The sequence below is a fragment of the Saimiri boliviensis genome, chromosome X (assembly GCF_048565385.1).
Source record: "Saimiri boliviensis isolate mSaiBol1 chromosome X, mSaiBol1.pri, whole genome shotgun sequence".
NCBI classification, from domain to species: domain Eukaryota; kingdom Metazoa; phylum Chordata; class Mammalia; order Primates; family Cebidae; genus Saimiri; species Saimiri boliviensis.
In genome coordinates, this window is record NC_133470.1 from 128,278,428 (window position 1) to 128,298,862 (window position 20,435).

Sequence of the window (20,435 nt, forward strand, 5' to 3'; positions counted from 1 at the left end):
TAATAGATTGATTTATAATCCTTTGTGTATATACCCAGTAATGGGATTGCTGGGTCAAATGGAATTTCTATTTCTAGGTCCTTGAAGAATTGCCACACTGTCTTCCACAATGGTTGAACTAATCTAGTTTTTAAAGCTCCTCTTGTTATTAATTTTTAGTTTTAGTCCATTGTGTTCTGAGAAAATATTTGATATTATTTCAATTTTTAAAAATTTGTTGAGCCTTATTTTGTGTCCTAACATATGGTCTATTCTTCAGAACGTTGCATGTGCTGATGAGAAGAATGTATATTCTGCAGCTGCTGAACAAAACATTCTGCAATTGCCTATTAGATCCACTAGGTCTAAGGTGCAATTTAAATCTAATGTGTCTTTGTTGTTTTCTCTCTAAATAATTTGTTTATTGCTGAGAGTGGCATGTTGAAGTCCCAAAATATTATTGTATTGATGCCTATCTCTTCTTTTAGATATCTAAAAATATTTGCTTTATATAACTGGGTGCTCCAGTGTTAGGTGCACAAATGTTTGGAATTGCTCTATCCCTTACAGAATTGATCCCTTTATCATTATACAATGACCTTTTTATGCCTCTTTTTCCTGTTTTTGACTTAAAGTCTGTTTTATCTCATATAAGTATAGCCACTTTTGCTTACCTTCCATATCCTTTTTCATGGAATACTTTTTTCCCATCCTTTTACTTTTAGTCTATATGTATCTCTACAGGTGAAGTTTCTTTTAGGCAAAATATATTAAGGTTACTTTTGAAATTCATTCAGCCAATCTATATATTTTAATTGGGAGATTTAATTTGTTTACATTCAAGGTTATTATTGATATGTAAGGACTTATTCCTGTCATTTTGTAATTAATTTCTGGTTGTTTTGTATATCCTTCCTTCCTTTCTTATCTCTTATTTTTTTATATTGTGGTTTGGTGGTTTTCTGTAGTGATAATATTTGAGTCCTTTCTCTTCCTCATTTGTGTGGTTGGTAATACAATTTTAGACACAACAACAAAAATGTAGTCCATGAAAGAAACAATTGATAAGTTGGACTTTATTAAAATTTAAAACATCTACTTTTTTTTGAAAACCTGTTAAAACAATAAAAAGACAAGCCACAAAATGGGGGAAATATATGCAAAACCCATATCCATTAAGGAATTTCTGTATGAAATTCACAAAACCTCTTAAAACTGTGTATACCTATGCAACAATCTTGCATGTTCTTCACATGTATCCCAAAACCCTAAAATGTAATTTTAAAAAATTAAAAAAAAAAAAAAACTCAACAATTAAAAAAACCTAACAACCCAATTTAAAAATAGGCAAAAGTTCTGAACAGACACCTCACCAAAGAAGATATACATATAGCATATAAGCATCTGAGTATATGCTCAACATCATAGGTCATTAGGGAATTTTAAATTTATGCAATGGCATACACTACACACCTATTAGAATTACTGAAATCCAATATTACCAACAATATCAAATTTTGGCAAGGATGTGAAGCACTGGAAATTCTCATCCATTGCTGGTGGGAATGCAGAATGGTACAGCCACTTTGAAAGATATATTTTGGCAGTTACTTAAAAAGCTAAACATTGACTTACAATATGATGCACTAATCTTAATTTTTATATCTACAGAAAAAACTTAAACACAAGTGCTTATAGCAGCTTCATTTATAATTGCCAAAACTTGGAAACAACCAATATGTCAATCAACAGGCGAATGGACAAACAATTGTGGTACATCCAGACAATAAAGTGTTATTCATTGATATAAATTAACCATCAAGCCACAGAACTATATGGAAAAACCTTAAATGCATATACTAAGTGAAAGAAGTCAGTCTGAAAAGGCTACATACTATAGGACTCTAAATATATGACATTTAGGAAAAGGCAAAACTATAAAGAGAGTAAAAAGATCATTGGCTACTAAAAGTTTTAGAAGAGAAAGGGAGAGAAGAATAGGCAGAGCTCTGGGATGTTTAGGACAGTGAAACTATTCTGTATGATACAGTAATGGTGAATACCTGATATTACACATTTGACAAAAAACTATAGAACTATATAACACAAAGAATGAACTATAGTGTAAACTATGGACTTTAATAATAATGTATAGTGTTTCATTAATTGTAATAAATGTGCCACACTAAGGCAAGACATTAACAAAAGGGGAAACTGGGAGGAGGGACAAAGGGGCTATATGAGAGTGCTCTGTACTTTCTGCTCAACTTTTTGAAAAAAAAATGTGTACTTTTATCTGTTAACTTCTTTGCAATCCTAAAACTATTGTGAAAAATAAAGCTTGTTAAATAAATGAATCTCCTTTGCCTCTTCAAAAGCTATTATACTGGAACTGCTTGATTAGAGTGTGCTGGAGCCTTAATTTTTGTATCACCAGCAACTAGCTGAGTGCTAGCAGCATCAAGAAAACTCAAAACGCACATTAAATAAATGAATGCATTTTTTTAAAGTAATGTGTCATGAAAAGACATGTAGGAGCCTCAAATTCATGTTACTAAGTGAAAGTACCCACTCTGAAAAGTCTATATACTGTATGGTTTCAACTATATGAAATTTCGGAAAAGGCAACATTTCAGAGACGGTAAAAACATCGGGAGTTGCCAAGAGTTTTAGAGGTGGGAGAGATGGATAAAGTGAAACACCGATTTTTAGGGCAGTGAAACTCATCTGTAGGATACTGTAATGTTGGATACATTTCATCATACATCTGTTAAAACACATAGAATGTATAACACTAGGAGTAAACTCTCCGAACTCTAAATGTAAACTACAGATGTTGGGTGATCAGGATTTATCAGTGTAGGTCCATGGATTACAACAAATGCATCACTGTGGTGCAGGATATTGAGAGTGGGGGAGTCTTGGGGATAATATGGGAACTCTGTACTTTCCACTAAATTTTGCTGTGAACTTAAATTTGCTAAAAAATTATTCTCTCCTCTCTCTCTCTCTCTCTCTCTCTCTCTCTCTCTCTCTGTGTGTGTGTGTGTGTGTGTGTGTGTGTGTAATGCAAGAAAGACATATTAATGTATTTTAATACAATTCAATGCCATTAAACAGATGTTTTAAAAGTTGTATGTGCCTGGCATTGTGGTAAGCTGGGAATTATTATTAATAAATACTGTCTCAAACTATTTTGCATTATCTCTCATTATTGACTTCCTCTAATAAATTTAACTAACGCAACAAAAGGAGAAAGTAAAAAAGTAAAATACTTCATTAGCAGTGAGATTCCAAATTACTTTCCAGTTTCTTCCAGGGGACATGGTACTTCGAAATTTTTATAAAGATGTTGAACTGCCACCAGAGAATTTATACTCTTCAATATCTACCCATATCATCAATATCACTACTAGTACTTCTGCTGTCATCATTATCAAGAAGTACTTAATTGTAAGCAGCAATCTGCTCTACTAGACATTGTACTAATATTTACATGTACGTGCTCCCTGCTGTCCTAAAGATCATAAACTAAAATAAGCAACGCTGAAGGGAATGATAATATAACATTCAGATTAAAAAAAAACACAAATGCAATGGAATTTTAGTAAAATATTGGTAGTGGAATTTTTTAGGGATGGAAATTCTGGCTAATTGAATTTTCTGTTCACCTGAAAATTAAGTAGACAGTCCTGTTGGGTTCTTAATTGAGGTAAATAATTATAAAATGTCTAAGTCCAATTTGCATTAATTGTAAATGGTCCCTTGACCTATTCTGAGTCCTACTTTGATAGTTAAGCATCTTGCAGAGTTTCTGGGTCATTATTCTTAGTATGAGTAATTATTGTCCAGGAATGAAGATTGATAATATGAAGGATTGGAGGTATGTTTAAAAAAATTAAAATGTTTAATTAAACAAGATTTCTCTTGGTGTTATTTCCTTTTCTCCCTATTAAACCATTATTAGTCAAAGTCCAGCATCATGTCCAGAGTCTGAAAAAATCAGATTTATTGGCTCAATGCATTGATGGAGGGGCATTCCAGAGGAACTATGGATTAATCCTTGATTGAAGGAAAGAAGACGGTTTTGTAATGTTTACATTTCCACTGAAAGATTCTGAGGTTTTAGGGAGGCAGGAGTAAATACTGAATTGGTTGGAGTTTCTGAGGCACGATTGGAAGAAATGGGGGCTAACTAGGGATTGAGTTTTCTTATGGGACAAGGGTAGCTTAGCAGTTGGGTATCCCTGGAAATAAATGTAAGCAGCAAAGCAGATTTGGGGCAACTGGTAAGAAAGCAGTAGTCATTCAAAAGAGGAAGGGGCCGTTATGGCATTTTACAACTGCTGCATGACCTTGGGAGAAACAGTGTTTTCTGTTAACTTTGCAGCTGGCTTTATCTGTCTGTCCTCCCAACCTGATTAATAGCAGGGCTGCTTATTCTCAGTACACACTGATTTTCACTCTTTCAGTCCTGGACAGGTTTTGACTTTTTATAGCCTAAGTGTGAAGTACAACAAAACATTCTGGACAATTGAGGATTCTTGCTAGCTTTGATGAATCAGTCTAGCCCCACAGGAACTCTCAACCAGTAATAGGCAGCATTTCTTCCTCAGTCTTTAAACCTCAGTTTCTTCATCTGCGTAATAAAGCTAATACTATTTATCTCAGACGGTTATTATGAGTATCGAATATGTTTTAAGATGTGAAATGCTTTTGCAATATGCAGTGTACTATAAAAGGATGAATCTGGGATTATTATTTTTATTTACTAATTATAGTGTTTTGAGTAGTTTACAATCCAACACAACATAGTTGAGTCTGAGCATCTAAAGCATGCTCAAGAAATGAAGAGAAACAACAAACATGTGTTAGGTAGGCTTTTAGAATTTTATGCACAGATCAAGGCTAAGGTCAAGCCTGGAATCATGAATATTATTCACCACTCCTTCAAAAATGGAAGAAAGGAAAATACTTTTTTGAAGCTCAACTTTGGGATAACCAAGGACATGTGGGGTGCTTTAAGACACTAAAAATTATGTGAGAACATGCCAAAACACATCTCATCATTTTCCCTAGGGCTGCCTGGGACTCCAATTATTTCCTCTGTATTTTGGGGACAAACAACATATTCACAGCTCCATATTGCTTTTTAAAAAGAATGAGTCATTACTAGGTTATTTTTGGTCTTTAAGATAGACTTGCCTTATTTTAAGAATGAAAGTTTTTCATGCCTATATCACATTCTCCCCTTTATTAGAGCATTTCACTCATTTAAGGAGAGGATGTTAAGGTAAAGGAATGAAACAGAAGACCAGAAAGTGTTAAAAAATTATCAGTGAAGAAACCAAAACTAAAACAAACAAGCAAAGACCATATTCAGCTTGAAGACTTTCAGAAATTGAAGGCAAATAAAATTATTTGCATTTTAATAAGCTTTTCTGAAAACCATAAGATAAATTGAACATGTTTTTCAGGTCAAGAATTAGAAAAGATTTGGTAAACTGTTCTGTAGTATTGCCCGAGGAAGAAAACATTAGATATTGATAGGGTGATTTGCAAAGTGAGATTTATAATTGAAAATTACTCTCCATTGGGACAAAGCAATTGTCTTGAAATTCATGTAGTCTTTTTTGACAATCAGACGCAATTTGTAATCCTGTAGGCAATCTAAAAGACTATTATTTCTTGTTTAACAGGACTGGTTCAAATTTTTTGACTTTTTTTTTTTTACTAGCTATGTAGAATATATACCTCACTAGCAAATTCTTTTTAAAAAATTCTCAAGCCTCTTGTAAGATTAGTAAGAAGGAAGTTCTGTAGTGGTATGCGACTGAGGTGACCCTCCTAGAATCATTATCCCCAAATGACACTCGCTGATCCTCCTTTGCAGCAGCTCCTATTAAGCTTTAACAGAACAGAAAGTAAGAAGTCTTCCCCTTATGATTCCTACTGAGTTTCCTCAAAATAATTATTTGGCTTCTCTGAATAAACATTGTAGAGCTTGGCAGAGAGCAGATTGTTGGAATGATTTTAAAATGGTGGAAATAAATAACCAAACTTGTACAATTATATCTTATGTTAGTTACTGCACACATAAAATTATTTTACCATCTATATAAATTACATTTTCTGGAGTTTGTGAAAGGGTTTTGATGCAGTTGTGTGGTACAGACTAGCAGTTGTGAATGGTTACCACATTTGGGTTCAGATTTCCTTGTGGCTTAGTCTCTTAGCAACAACAGAGGCATGGGAGAACTGTGCCAATTTCTGCTTAAAGGGAGATAAAGGGGAATCTGTATGCCCAAAGTGGGGTCTAAGTGCTTTGGCCATGGGCTGAAAATCAGGAGAGGCTAGGGACCACAGTGGTGAAACTGACCCAGAGAGCAAACAAATGAGAACTCCAAAACCCTAGACAGGATTTGATCTGAAATGCTAGTCAAGCTGCAGGGGAAATGCTGAGTACAGGAGTTATACTTATTGAGGTCCAAGTGACTTCATCTCATCAAGCTCTCAGTAAATATCTAAGCTTTTTTTATTATTATTATTAGGTATTGTTTTAAGTCCTCTATTCCTCTGTGGCAAACTAAGAAATAAAAAGTTGTAACACGTATTTCTAGGATCAAGCAGCTGCTCAGGAAACTGGGAAGCTAGGCAGTGGGGCTAGTCCTCCTGCCAGATCCAGTGCCTTTGGAGAAGCTTCCCACAAGTCAACTACCCGAGAGTGATTTATTTACAGCCTCACTGCTTAGTTATGTTAGACAATGTAATTTTGAAATGTGCACGCAAAACAAGAGCTATTATTCAATTTTTAAATGGGCACAAAGCACTGCTCTTGCTATAGTATAAATGTTTGTGATCTCCCAAAACTCATATGCTGTCACCTAATATCCAATGTGATAGTATTAAGAGGTGGGGCCTTTGAGAAGGGATTGAATCGTGAAGCCTCCCTACTCATGAATGTGATTAGTATCCTTATAAAAGAAATATGAATGAGTTCCCATGCCCTTGTTGTCATGCGAGGACATGTAGAAGTTTCCAGCTATGAGGAACAGGCCCTCACCAGACACTTAATCAGACAGCACCTTGATCTTGGACTTCCCAGTCTCCAGAACAGTGGGCAATACATTTTTGTTGTTTATAAGTTACCCGTTTAAGGTATCTTGTTGGCTGGGTGTGGTGGCTGACGCCTGCAATCCCAGCACTTTGGGAGGCTGAGGCAGGTGGATCACGAGGTCAGGAGTTCGAGACCATCCTGGCCAACATGATATAACTCCGTCTCCTAAAAGTCCAAAATAGTTAGCTGGGTATGGTGGTACACGCCTGTAGTTCCAGCTACTTGGGAGGCTGACACAGGGGAATTGCTTGAACTCGGGAGGCAGAGGTTACAGTGAGCTGAGATTCGCTGCTGCACTCCAGCCTGCCAACACATTGAGACTCCATCTCAAAGAAAACAAAACAAAACAAAACAAAACAAAACAAAACCAATATGGAAACCCAAATGGACTAAAGCGGAAATTGGTGCTGACAGTGGGTGCTGTGGTAAAAAAAATATATCAAAAATGTGGAATGGCTTTGGAACTTGGTAATGAACAGAGGCTGGAAGAATTTGGAGGAGCAGGCTAGAAAAACCTTATGTCAACTAACTGTAAGGAGCAATTCTGGTGAGGGTTCAAAAGAAAAGAACTGTAGAGAAAGCTTCAATCTCTTTAGAGATTACTTAAGTGGTCATGATTAGAATATTGGTAGAAATATGGACAGTAAAGGCCATTTTGATATGGGCTCAGACTTAGACATTTTTTGAAACTGAAGTGAAGGCTATCTTTGTTATAAGTGACAAAGAACTTGGCTGAATTGTGTTCATGTCCTAGTGCTTTGTGGAAGGGAGAACTTGTGAGTGGTGCAATAGGATATTTGGAGAATGAAATCCCTAAGCAAAGTATTGAGGGTGTGGCATGGCTTCTCTTGGTTGCTTATAGTAAAATGAGAGAAGAAAATGAATTCAAGATGAAATTTATATCAAAAGGGAAGCATATTTTAAAGATTTTGGATATTCTCTTCCCAGCAATGTTGCAAAGAATGAAAAAGTGTGTTAAATAGAGAACACCAAGAGTGTGGCCAAGAAAACATTTAATCATAAGATTACTATAGATATGAGGAAGCCAGACGCTACTCATCAATACAAGAGAAGAAGGCATTCTGGAGACTTTCAAGGCTACCCCAGCCATCACTGGCCCTTTCCAGACACTGGATCTGCTGGTATCTTGATCTTGACTTCCCAGCCTTCAGAACTTTGAGCAATACATTTCTGTTGTTTATAAATTACCTAGTCTAAGGTATTTTTTAAACAGTATCCTGATAGAGACAGCACTGAATAAGGGCTATGCATCCAGAAGTAAATTTTTTTTTCCAGAAATGACTTTGAGAGGAATCCCCTAATTAAAAATCCTCAGTATTCTGCCATAAGAAGTCTTCCTTATGGAGAAAATATGTGGGCTGTGTAAAAATGTGAATCTTCTTTTGGTTCACCTAAATAGTATGATTAGCAATTTTTTTTCTATTAAAATGCTGGATTTGTTCCAATTTGCTGTGCTGTGTAAAATCTTGTATGTTTTGTTTCAAGGACACTGGCTTTGGAGGCTGGAAGACCTCCTTAATTATTTCCTGTATTAGCATAAATGGCTATAGATGGAAATAATTCTAGAATCCACACAAGCCTCCAAATAGATGAAAGATCACACAAGACATGTGAAAGTGAAATGATTACATTTTAGTCAATGATGTACTGCATATGCAAAGGTAGCCACATAAGATTATAATACTGTTTTTACTGTACCTTTTCTTTGTTTAGATATGTTTAGATACACAAATACTTATAATTGTGTTACAGTTACCTACAGTATTCAGTACAATAATATGCTGTACAGGTTTGTAGCCTAGGAGCAATGGGCTATACCATAGAGACTAGGCATGCAGTAGGTTTTAATCTACGTTTGTATATGTACACTAGATGATGTTTGCACAATGATGAAACCACCTAATGATATTTTGCATACAACGTATCCCAATCATTAGGCAACCCATGACTATATTACAAAATGAGTGACTGTACATTTATGATGGCTGGGAATTTCCGCCTTTTTGTTGGCACTTCTCTGAAGGTGATTTTAGTTAGCTAGTGGGGTCTCGTGAAATTTTCAAAATAAAATCCTTGTAACTTTCTGTTAATACTAATATAGTTATTTTACTGGGGAAGTTGGTGTAGAAAGAAGATGTAACAAAATCAGTAAAAAAATGTCATTTTGCAAGTCCCGAAAGGTTGTATTCCTATGGCACTTCCTAGTTGGTTGACTCATTTGGCCCCTAATATGATGGCTTGTTCAGGATTTTTGTCTCCCACCAATTCTAATCATTTGCTGCCAGAGACAATAGCAGTGCCTCACTTTTCTTTTGTAATGGTATAACTAGTTTAGAATACAATTAGGCAGATTCTTAAAAAGTTAAATAATCCTGCAAAAGAAGAAGGATAGTAGGCAAAAACTAAAGAAAGATGAGTACAGAAATGTCTTTATTTAATAACAATGTATTAATTTTGATTTTTTTCTTTTTTTTTTTTTTTTTTTTTTTTTTTTTGGAGATGGAGTTAGCTTTTGTCACCCAGGCTGGAGTGCAATGGTGTGTTCTTGGCTCACTGCAACCTCTGCCTCCCAGGTTCAAGCAATTCTCCTGTCTCAGCCTCACAAGTAGCTGGGATTACAGGTACTTGCCACCATGCCCAGCTAATTTTTGTCTTTTTAGTAGAGATGGGTTTTCACCATGTTGTCCAGGCTAGTCTCAATCTCCTGACCTCAAGTAATCCAACCACTTCGGCCTCCCAAACTGCTGAGATTACAGGCATGAGCCACCGCCCCTGGCCTGACTCATTTTGAATTAGTACACTGTTATATGTATCAATAGTTCATTCCTTTTTTATTGCCAAGTAGTATTCCATTATATGACTATACAACAATTTGTTCACTTATTCACCTGTTGATGCACATTTGGAATGTTTTCGGTTTGGACTATTATGAAGTAAGCTGCTATGACCATTCATATACATGTTTTTATATGCACATATATTTCCTTTTCTCTTGCCTGAATACCTAGACATGGAGCAGTATTAATGTAAGATGTTGATAATTGGGGAAACTGGGTATGGAGTATATAGAAACTCTATATTATTCTTATGATTTTCTTATAAATCAAAAAATATTCTAAAGATAATTTTTTAATAAAAAATTTAAATTTTATTTTAAAAATAAACTAAAATGTTAAATACATGTCTACTATATAATTAAAGCACTCCGTGTCTAGCTAGTCAGTCAAGAGAAAAGGAAATATATGTACATACAAAGATATGTATATGAATGTTCCTAGCAGATTTCTTCATTATAGTCCAAATTGGAAACAACCCAAATGTCCATCAATGGGTGAACAGAAGAGCAATTTTTGTATAGTCATATAAATGGAATACTATTTGGCAATAAAAAAGGTATGAACTATTGACACATATAAAAAGATAGATAAATCTCAAAATAATTGTGCTACATGAAATAATAATCCAGAGAAAAACAAGCGCCTATTGTATGATTCCACTTGTATAAAATTCTAGACAAGGCAGACTGATTTATAGTGATAGCAATGTCCCTGTTGTTGGAGAAGGGCAGGAGGGAGGGATTTCAAAGGGGCACCAGGGAACATGAGGGTGATTAATATGTTATCTTCATCATGGTGATGGTCTCACAGGTGTATACATATATCAATCAGTCCTTACAAATTTTATACTTTAAATTGTGTGATTTATTATATATCAATTATACTCCAATAAAGCTGTTTATTTTAAAAGTTACATGTAGTCACACATACAAAAAGGGAGATGATTATCTTAGGCTCACATAATTACTACCCTTGATCATGAAACTTATCTCTGAGCTTTGTGGTAATGGAAATTCTGCTACTAACTATGTAGTAGTGTACTTATCACACATCCATTTCGGGGCCAGTTTCTTGTTCTGTAAAATGAAAAGTGACCCATAAGGTCTTTTATGCGTGGATACATTGATAGGAATCCTAAATATTTATCTTTTTTTTAAATTGCATTTTAGGTTATCTTAGATAACAATTTAAAAGAAATTCAGTTGTATTGATTTCAAGTAAATATTAAATTGAAATTGCCTAATAAAGTGTTGCTAATTAGAAACTTCAAAGTTCAAATGGCAATTAATACTTTAGAATCACTGGTAATATATCCATTATTTGTTTCTGAAAATCTGTTCTGTGTCAGGCAATTAATTTCAAGGTTTTTTTTTTTAAACAACTTTGTTGAAATATAATTTATATACCATATAAGGTATCCATTAAAAGTATACAATTTATTGTTTTCTAGAATATTCACAGATATGTGCAACTATCACTATGGTCAATTTTATAATATTTTCATTACCTCATAAAGAAACTCCAGACTGCTTAATGGGTACAATATTTCCTTTTAGAGTGATGAAAATGTTCTGGAACTAGAAAGTTGTGGTGGTTGTATGAAATCTGAATGTACCGAATGCCATTAAACTGTGAATTTTAAAATGGTGAATTTTATATTATTTGGATTCTACCAGACACACAAAAACACTCCCATGCACTTTAGCTTTCACATCTATATTCCATTCCTCCCCACTGGCCCTAAGCTCCCAGTAAGCTACTTTCTGTTTCTATGAAATTGCTTATTGTGGACATTTTATATACATTGAATCATATATTTGTGGGTTTTTTTTTTTGTCCCTGGCTTCTTACACTGAGAATATTTTCAAGGTTCATTCATGTTATAGTAAATGTCAGTCTTTCATTTTTTTTTTGGTTAAATACTATTCAACTATATGAATGTATCATATTTTATTGCTTAGTTGACAGACATTTAGGATGTTTTCATTTTTGTCTATTATGAACAGTGCTGCTACAAACATTCATGGACAAGTTTTTTATAGATATATGTTTTGATTTATTTTGGTTATATCCCTAGAAGGGATATTCCTACCAGCAGTGTATGAGGTTTCCCATTTCTTCATATCCTTACCAACATTTGTTATAATCTGACTTATTTTTTGAGGCAAAAAAAAAAAAAAGTACTCCTCTGTCACCCAGGCTGGAGTACAGTGGCACAATCATGACTCACTGCAACCTCAACATCCTGAGCTCAAGTGATCCTCTCACCTCAGCCTCCTAAGCAGCAAGTAGCTGGGACTACAGGCATACACAAACATGCCTGGTTAAATTTTTGTACATGTATTTTTAGTGGGGTCGGGGGAGAGACAGGGTTTTGTCATATTGTTCAGGCTAGTCTCAAACTCCTGATCCCTAGCGATCCACTCACCTTGTCCCCCCAAAGTGCTGGGATTACAGGCTTGAGTCACTGTAACTTTTTAAATTATAGCCATCCTAGTGCATCCTAGTGAGTGTAAAGTGATATCCTGTAATTTTGGTTTGCATTTCCTTGATTACTGAAGATGTCAAATACCTTCTCATGTGTATTTTGCCTAGAAATATGCTCCTATAGTCAATATTTTGCATAGACTCTTAGGGAGTTCACAGACCCTCAAAGTTATGAACCCATAGAGGAGAGTTATTGGGTGGACACATAGAGAGAAATTGTTATGAGAGTAATTATAAATAATACTTAGGCATAGTGAATAATACAAAGTGTACTTGTCTCATTTTTGCTGCTGTATATTCAATAACAAAACTGAAAGAATACATTTTAACATTAGTTGTACTGAAATTTTAGATTAATTTCGACCATATGATTCTTAATGGGAGTGAAGAGGGAAGAATTCCAATTCCTATCAGAATCAGGAACATATACTACACATCATCATCTCTGAAACCAAAGAGAAACCTCACAAACTGAGTGAGGCAGGAAAGCTTACCTATATTTTTTATATCTTTTTAATACAAATGAGAAAGTACTAAATAAAATTTGAAAACCAATAGAATTGATACCTATAAACCAGAGAGGTATCTGTGTAATAGGAGAGTGAAAAGAGATCTAAACATGAACTAAATTAAAGGATCAGTCATTTTCGGGATGAGCATTAGATGTTAGGAAAAATAAACACTATTCAACAAGAGTCAACAGTTATTTTGGCTGAGCACCAGCTTACCATTGGCACTGGAGCTTTACACTTATGACATATGAAGGTGGTCTGTTTCCAGGTAGAAAATGAACATTTGCCCAGTGGTCTGAGGAGTCACCTTCAAAGACTGGACCTTTGCTGTGACTGTTGGAGTACCAGTGGTTTTAGCTTTAGAAACTCAAAGGAATTTGCTTAGGTAGCTTTTGCAGGGTCATTATACCCTGGTGACATAATCTTTAAATCTGAGAAAAACCTTATGTTAGAAGCTTACACACTGGCATTTCTTAAGGCAGTCACCCTTGGTCTCTCCATAAGATTAGCTTTTAGAGAATGGAATGATTTGAAGTTGCAATTAAAATCCTGAGCAGAATCCCTTCTAGGATGTTTCATTACTTAACTGTAAAGACAGCAAAGAAAGACGAGCAACTCAAGAGCTGTACCTTATTTCACCTTCTCTAATGTGACCTGCCAGTTCTTCAATAAACTTTTCCCCTTTCATCCAGTAGATCATCGGTCCAGACTCTCCACTGAATCCAAAGAATGCTTTGCAGGGGATGTTCAGAGGCTTACCTGAGAATGAGAGAAAAAGAAAAGAGCAAATGATTCCTGATTATCAGTGGGAGACCGGAAGCAACCATTTAATGTAATGTCCAAAGGAAAACTCAGAGGTGACCCAATTTTCAACTCTTGTTCTAGTCATCTTATCACTGTACATGAGAAAAATTTTGAATATTTATGAGGGCCCCTAGAAAAAAAAACCCTGAAATTCAAAGTATAATCAAAAGTGAGAACATAAAGTTACTCAGTTTTCTGTTTGTTTGTTTGCTTTTGAGACAGGGTCTGGCTCTGTCACCCAGGTTGGAGTGCAGTGGTGCAATCACAGCTAACTGCAGCCTTGACCTCCCTGGCTCGAATGATCCTCCCACCTCAGCCTCCCAAGTAACTGGGACCACACAAGGTCTCCCTATGTTGCCAAAGCTGTTTGTTACTCAGGTTTTAGGGCTGTTTATTTTTAGTGCCTCCTTCTTATGAAATAATATGAAAAAAATAAAAAGAGTATCTTTTTTCTTTATTTTTGAGAATATTAAGCACTGCTAACTTGAATTTGCCCTTGAAGCTAACATTAATCAGAAGTACAAGTTAAATTTTGGTTGTGGAGAAGACATTCATAATATACTCTCCACTGTTATTAAGATTACACAGAAATTTGTTTATTCTGGTTTTTACATGTTTCAAGAAAAATTAGACAATATAAACTATAATGGTTATTTTTAAGTGTCAAATTGACTGGATTAATAAATATTAATATCTAGTTAGCTGGTAATGCATTATTTCTGGGTATGTCTGTCTGGGGCTTCTAGAAAAGATTGGTATTTGACTTTGGTGACTGAGTGGGAAGATGAACTTCAGTGTGGGTGGGAAGCATTCAAGCAGCTGGGGACCTGGATAGAACAAGAAGGTAGAATGAAGGCAATGTGTAAAACAGGACCTCCTTGAGGTGGTCTGTCAAAAATGATTGCTCTTTTCTCTCACATAAAACAGGTTCTTGTTAAATAAAAACAAGAGACAGATATTTCAGCAGCCTAGTTTCCACAAATGCTGAATAAATATCCTGAAGCTTCTTATCAATGGCTGGAAACAGGAAAACCATCCAACTATCATATGTAATACTCTGAGGAGAGTCCCAAAGTGATCAGCTCTTGTGCCAGATAGTGGGACTCAATGTGTGCCAGGGGATGGGCACTTCCTCGTCTAAAATGCATGAAAGGGATCTTGGCATTTATTGGGCAAATAACCTGAAACACTACCTTTCAAGGGATTCCTAAAATCTGGCTGAGGCACAAACTCTTATACATTTCATCTGTTTGCTACCGTATTGTTTTGCCTCCAGGCATTTTCAAAGTAATTCCTATGTTAGTATATGACCTATTAGTAGGATGGCCAACCTATATATGCATCTAAAGTAGGTTGAAGACTATCAAAATAAAAAGAACTTTGTGAGGTGGTGCATCAGTGATATGTAATAAGGTGAGTGAAGCTTCTTGCAAAATGGCATACATGCAGTGGATTGGCTCTCATTGCCCTTTATTTCCCCCAATTTCCTTTATCAGAGACCTTTATGAACACCTGCATTGTGAGAAGGCTTCTTAGAGACCCTAAAAATCTAGAAATTTCAACAGGCTTACATTTTTACAGCCATGTATTTGCTGGACACATCTTGAAATGAATAAACTCAAATTATTAATGTGTTCAGGAGACTCTCTGGGGAAAAGAGCTCAAACACCTATGTACCACTGAGATTTATTGGGTTTTCGTGGCTAAACTTTTCAAAACAAAATTACAAGGTAAATCAAAATGTAATAAGGTTGTCATGATAGTAGAGTTTGTGTGCCTCTGTGTGTCTGTGTGTGGGGTGCTGATTTGGGGATTAAAGAAGGAAGTGGGAGTTGCAGAGGAATAGGAGCCACATGTTACAAGTTCCACCATTTATAAATAATGAAGATATACATCAGTGGTATGCTGGTGAATATTTCACGCTGACTTTCTGGAAATAGTATGTATACAAATACATAAGTTCACAAATTTTATGGACATAAAGGATGTCACACAATTGATAAAATTCATAAATAATAAAAACACAATATTTTGTTGTAAATTCCATGTACTCAATTGATTCTCACAGAGTGCTTTCACTGATTTTTGTGGAATGTACGTTTGTAAATGAAAAACAAGTATAGTTCCAATATGCATATTAGTCAATATATTCATAAACATTAATGAGAAAAGTGAAAATAAACCAACAGATGAATATCAGAACTTCCCTCACTCTTCAGTTATATGAGTGACTTCTTTTGATGAATTGAATAACAGATTATATTTGCATTTTAAATCCATACAATTGCTGTTAGAAACACTTTAAAAGAAACTGAGATCAAATTATCCAATGTGAAAGAATTGTAGGTGAGGAAGAAAAAATAAAATCTATTTCCATTTTGACCACTTATCTTAATCTCTTCTTCCATCAGAACTTTCTAAAAATTTCTCAAAGGCAACAATTTGATCTTCAATACTTTTATCTAACTCTGCACCCCCACCCTTTGATAAGCTGTGTAATTTTGTAAAGGCCACAGATAACCATCACTGCCCTTTACTTGACAATTTTTCTCCGTTCTTTGTTTTTCTCTTTAAACAATTTTCAACCTCTTTCAAAGTCTCCTTTAAATTGTCCCATTATCTCTGCTTCTTAGTATGCATTTTTTTCATTGTGTCAAGGGAAGCACCATCATGGAGGTTAATTTTCTTATGAGGTTTATAATTTAATAACTATTTTCATCTACAGCAGGGATTGTTTTCTGTGGTAGTCCCACATGCTGACGGTTATAGAGAAATTCCCTTAGAGAAGTTCTAAGGTTGCCTCCACCAAGGCCCTACAAGTTTCACTGGTTTGGAACCAGTTTTTTTTGTGTGTGCGTGTCAATTTCTTTGCTTGGGGGTTTGTGCCATGTGTAAGTCCTATGACTTTAGAGTCCACACCTGTAATTAGTACAGGTTTAGAGTTCCAGTTTCAATTAAATGTCTCCTTCCATTCATAGCTATGGTCCTGGACTGAATGTGAATTTTCACTTTCCTGAATCAATAAGCAGAGTTTTCTAGGCCCCATTTCATAGATTTCAGGGTTTATAAATCATTCAAATTTCTAAATTTTTGCTGGGATCTGTCCTAACTCCATAATTAACATATATCCTTAACTCAAGCCCTTATACCCCACAGGTCCACATTTGGTTTTGATATCTCCAGGAACTATTCAATTTCAATTTATACTCCTTTCTCTAGCTTTGAGCTCCCTATTTATCACTAAAGCCTGGAAATTTCCCTTACTTGCTTTCCAGCTGGGTTAAGCATGTAATTCTTTGCCTTACTTTGACCAGCATTTTTCTGTAGTTAGAACAAGAGGTGGTCTTTACCATATCAATTCTTTCCACAGTATTGACTAGGTGTCTGAAATTCTACCACAAAAATGTATAAATTGTGTATCTTTGTCCTACATCATCAAGCTAATTTTAATTTCATCATTTTTACCAAGGAGTTAAACATAGAGTTTCTATTCCTGTTACTGTTAATGGATCCTTTCTTCCCTGGGTCCACACTCTGATTTGGCCTTTCAAAATGAGATACAAAGAAGAACGGATAGTTGTGATGCCCATGTGAAAACTAGTCACCTTCCTGCTGTGCTTTATGTACTTAAGTTTGTAGCTTCACCTTTCAAGTGGTTTATTTCTTCCTTAAGAGAATCCACAATCAGGGCACAAATATTTTATTTGTATTTGTGAGAGTGCTGTGAACCACATGCTCCCATCTAGCAGGCCAGTGTCAGAACACATAGAACACTGGGGCATGCTACTTTCAATTGTAAGACATATTTTAAGAAGATTATTGCTAATAATGAAGTTTGTGAATTAGTTCCTCAAAAATTTACAAGACAGCTGGTCATCATTAAATTAATGTCACTCTTACACATATGCATTCCAGCATACTTCTTTTTGAATGGGAGATAAGGTGTAAAGTCATAAATTGTGTATGCAGAATGTCTCATTGTTATGGTTTGAATATTCCCTCCAAAACTCAAGTTGAAATTCAATTGCCAATGTAACAGTGTTGAGAAGTGAGACCTTTAGAAGATAATTAGGTCATGAGGGCTTTGCCCTTATGAATGGAGTAATGTTATTGTGGGACTGGGTTAGTTTTTGTGATAGTGGGCTTCTGATAAAAGATCAGTTGAGCTGGATTTGCTCTCTTTGTCTCATATGTGTGCCTTCCACCATGGGATGACCCTCACCTAATGCCAACAGGTGCTGATGCTCTTGGACTTCCCAAAATCTAGAACTGAGAGCCAAATAAATCAATTTTCCTTACAAATTACACCATCTGTGGTGTTCTGTTATAGCAGCAGAAAATGGACTAAGAAAAAATTGATACTGAGAATGGGGTTGTTGCTGTAACAAATACCTGAAGATGAGGGAGTGGCTTTGGAACTGGGTAATAAACAGAGGTTGAAGGAATTTGGAGGAAAAGGCTAGAAAAATCCTGTAGTTATGTGGACAGAACATAAACAGAATTCTGGTGAGGGCTCAGAAGAAGAGGAGAGCTGTAGGGAAAGTCTGATCTTCTTAGAGATTACTTAAGGGGTTATGACCAGAATGTGGTAGGAATACAAACAGTAAATACAACTGTGATGAGGTAACAGAAAGAAATGAGGAACAAGGTACTGAAAACTGGAGTAAAGGAGATCCTTGGTCTAAAGTGGCAAAGAAGGTGGTGAAATTGTGTCTGTGTCCAGGGTCTATGGAATGTAGAGCTTAAAAGTGATAAACTAGGATACCTGGTACAAAAAATATCAAAGCAGCAAGGTATTCAGGCTACCGTATGGCTACTTTTCACTGCGTACAGGGGGATATGAGAGCAAAGAGATGGCTTAAAGATGGAATTCATAATTAAAAGGGAAGCAGAATAGAAAAGTTTGGAAAATTTACAATCTAGCCAGGTAAAGAGTGAAAAGGCATCTTTAGAAGAAAACACCAAAGATGTGATCAAGCAACCATTTGTGAAAGAAACTAATACGCATAGAAACAAGCCAGGTGCCATCCATCAAGACAATGGACAAAAGACACCAGAGGCATTTTGAAGATATTTGAGACAGCTTCTCCCATCATAAGCTCAGGGGCTCTAGCAGGGCAGAATGGCTTGGGGGAACAGGCCTGGGGTATCCTCCATGGGCTCTGATATGGTTTGGTTCTGTGTCCCACCCAAATATCATCTCAAATTGTAATTCCCGCATGTCCAGGGGGGCATCTGGTGGGGGATGATTGATTCATGAGGGCAGTTTCCCCTATGCTGTTCTTATGACGGTGAGGGAGTTCTCATGGTTTTAAAAGTGGCAGTTTCCCCTGTGCACTCTTTCTCTCCTGCTGCTATGTAAGACATACCTTGTTTCCCCCACTTTCTGCCATGATTGTAAGCTTCCTGAGCCCTCTCCAGCCATACAGAACTGTGAGTCAATTAAACCTCTTTCCCTTATAAATTACCCAGTCTCAGGTGTATCTTTATAATAGTATGAGAATGAACTGATACAATGAATTGTTACTGGCAGAGTGGGGTACTGCTGTAAAGGTAACCTGAAAATGTGGAAGTGACTTTGGAACTGGGTAATAGTCTGAGATTGGAATAGTTTGCAGGGATTGGAAGAAGACATAAAGAAGTGGGAAAGTTTGCACCTTCCTAGAGACTAGTTGAGTTGTTTTGACCAAAATGCTCATAGTGATATGGACAATGAAGTCCAGGCTGAAGTGATATCAGAGGGAGATGAGAAACTTGTAGGGAACTGGAGTAAAGGTCACTCATGCTGTGTTTTAGCAAAGAGATTGGTGATGTTATTCCCCTGTCCTAGCAATCTGTGGAAGTTGGAACTTGAAAGAGGTGAGCTAGGGTATATGGCAGAAGAAATTTTTAAGCAGCAAAGCATTCAAGATGCAACTGGGCTTATCCTGAAAGCATACAGTTGTGCTCACAATTAGATGGTTTGAAATTGGAATTTATGTTAAAAGGGGAAGCAGAGTATAAAAGTTTGGAAAATTTGTAGCCTGACCATGTGGTAAAAAAAGAAAATCCCATTTTCTGAGGAGAAATTCAAGCCAGCTGCAGGAATTTGCATAAGTAATGAGGAGCCAAATATTAATAGTCAAGATAATGGTAAAAATGTCTTCAGGGCATTTTGGAGATCTTCAAGGTAGTCCCTCTCATTACAGGCCCAGAGTACTAGGAAGGAAAAAATGGTTTTGTGGGCTGGGCCTAGATCCCAACTGCTCTGTGCAGCCTTGGGACTTGGTGTCCTGCATCCCAGCTGCTCCAGCTTCAGCCGCAGCTAAAATGGGCTAAGACACAGTTCAGGCCATTGTGTCAGAGGGTGCAAGCCCCACGTCTTGGCAGTTTCCACGTGGTGTTTGATCTACAGTTGTACAGAACACAATAATTGAGCCTTGGGAACCTCCGCCTAGATTTCAGAGGATGTATGGAAATGCCTGGATGTCCAGGTAGAAGTCTGCTGTAGGAGCAGAACTCTCATGGAGAACCTCTGCTAGGGCAGTGTGGAAGGATAATGTGGGGTTAGAGCTCTTACACAGAGTCCCCATGGGGACACTGCCTAGTCGATCTGGGAGAAGAGGACCACCATCCTCCAGACCCCAGAAAGGTAGATCCACTAACAGTTTGCATTATGCACCTGAAAAGACCACCAGC

At 36.2% G+C, this 20,435-nt stretch overlaps 1 protein-coding gene across 1 annotated transcript in view; it reads right to left on the reverse strand.

The window, feature by feature from the left end:
• IL1RAPL2 (interleukin 1 receptor accessory protein like 2) overlaps positions 1-20,435 on the reverse strand; it is a 1,129,803-nt gene that overhangs the window by 38,063 nt on the left and 1,071,305 nt on the right. The window contains exon 7 of the mRNA XM_003935894.2: positions 13,583-13,712. Coding sequence (XP_003935943.1) covers positions 13,583-13,712 — 130 coding nt within the window. The remainder of the gene's footprint in view (positions 1-13,582; positions 13,713-20,435) is intronic.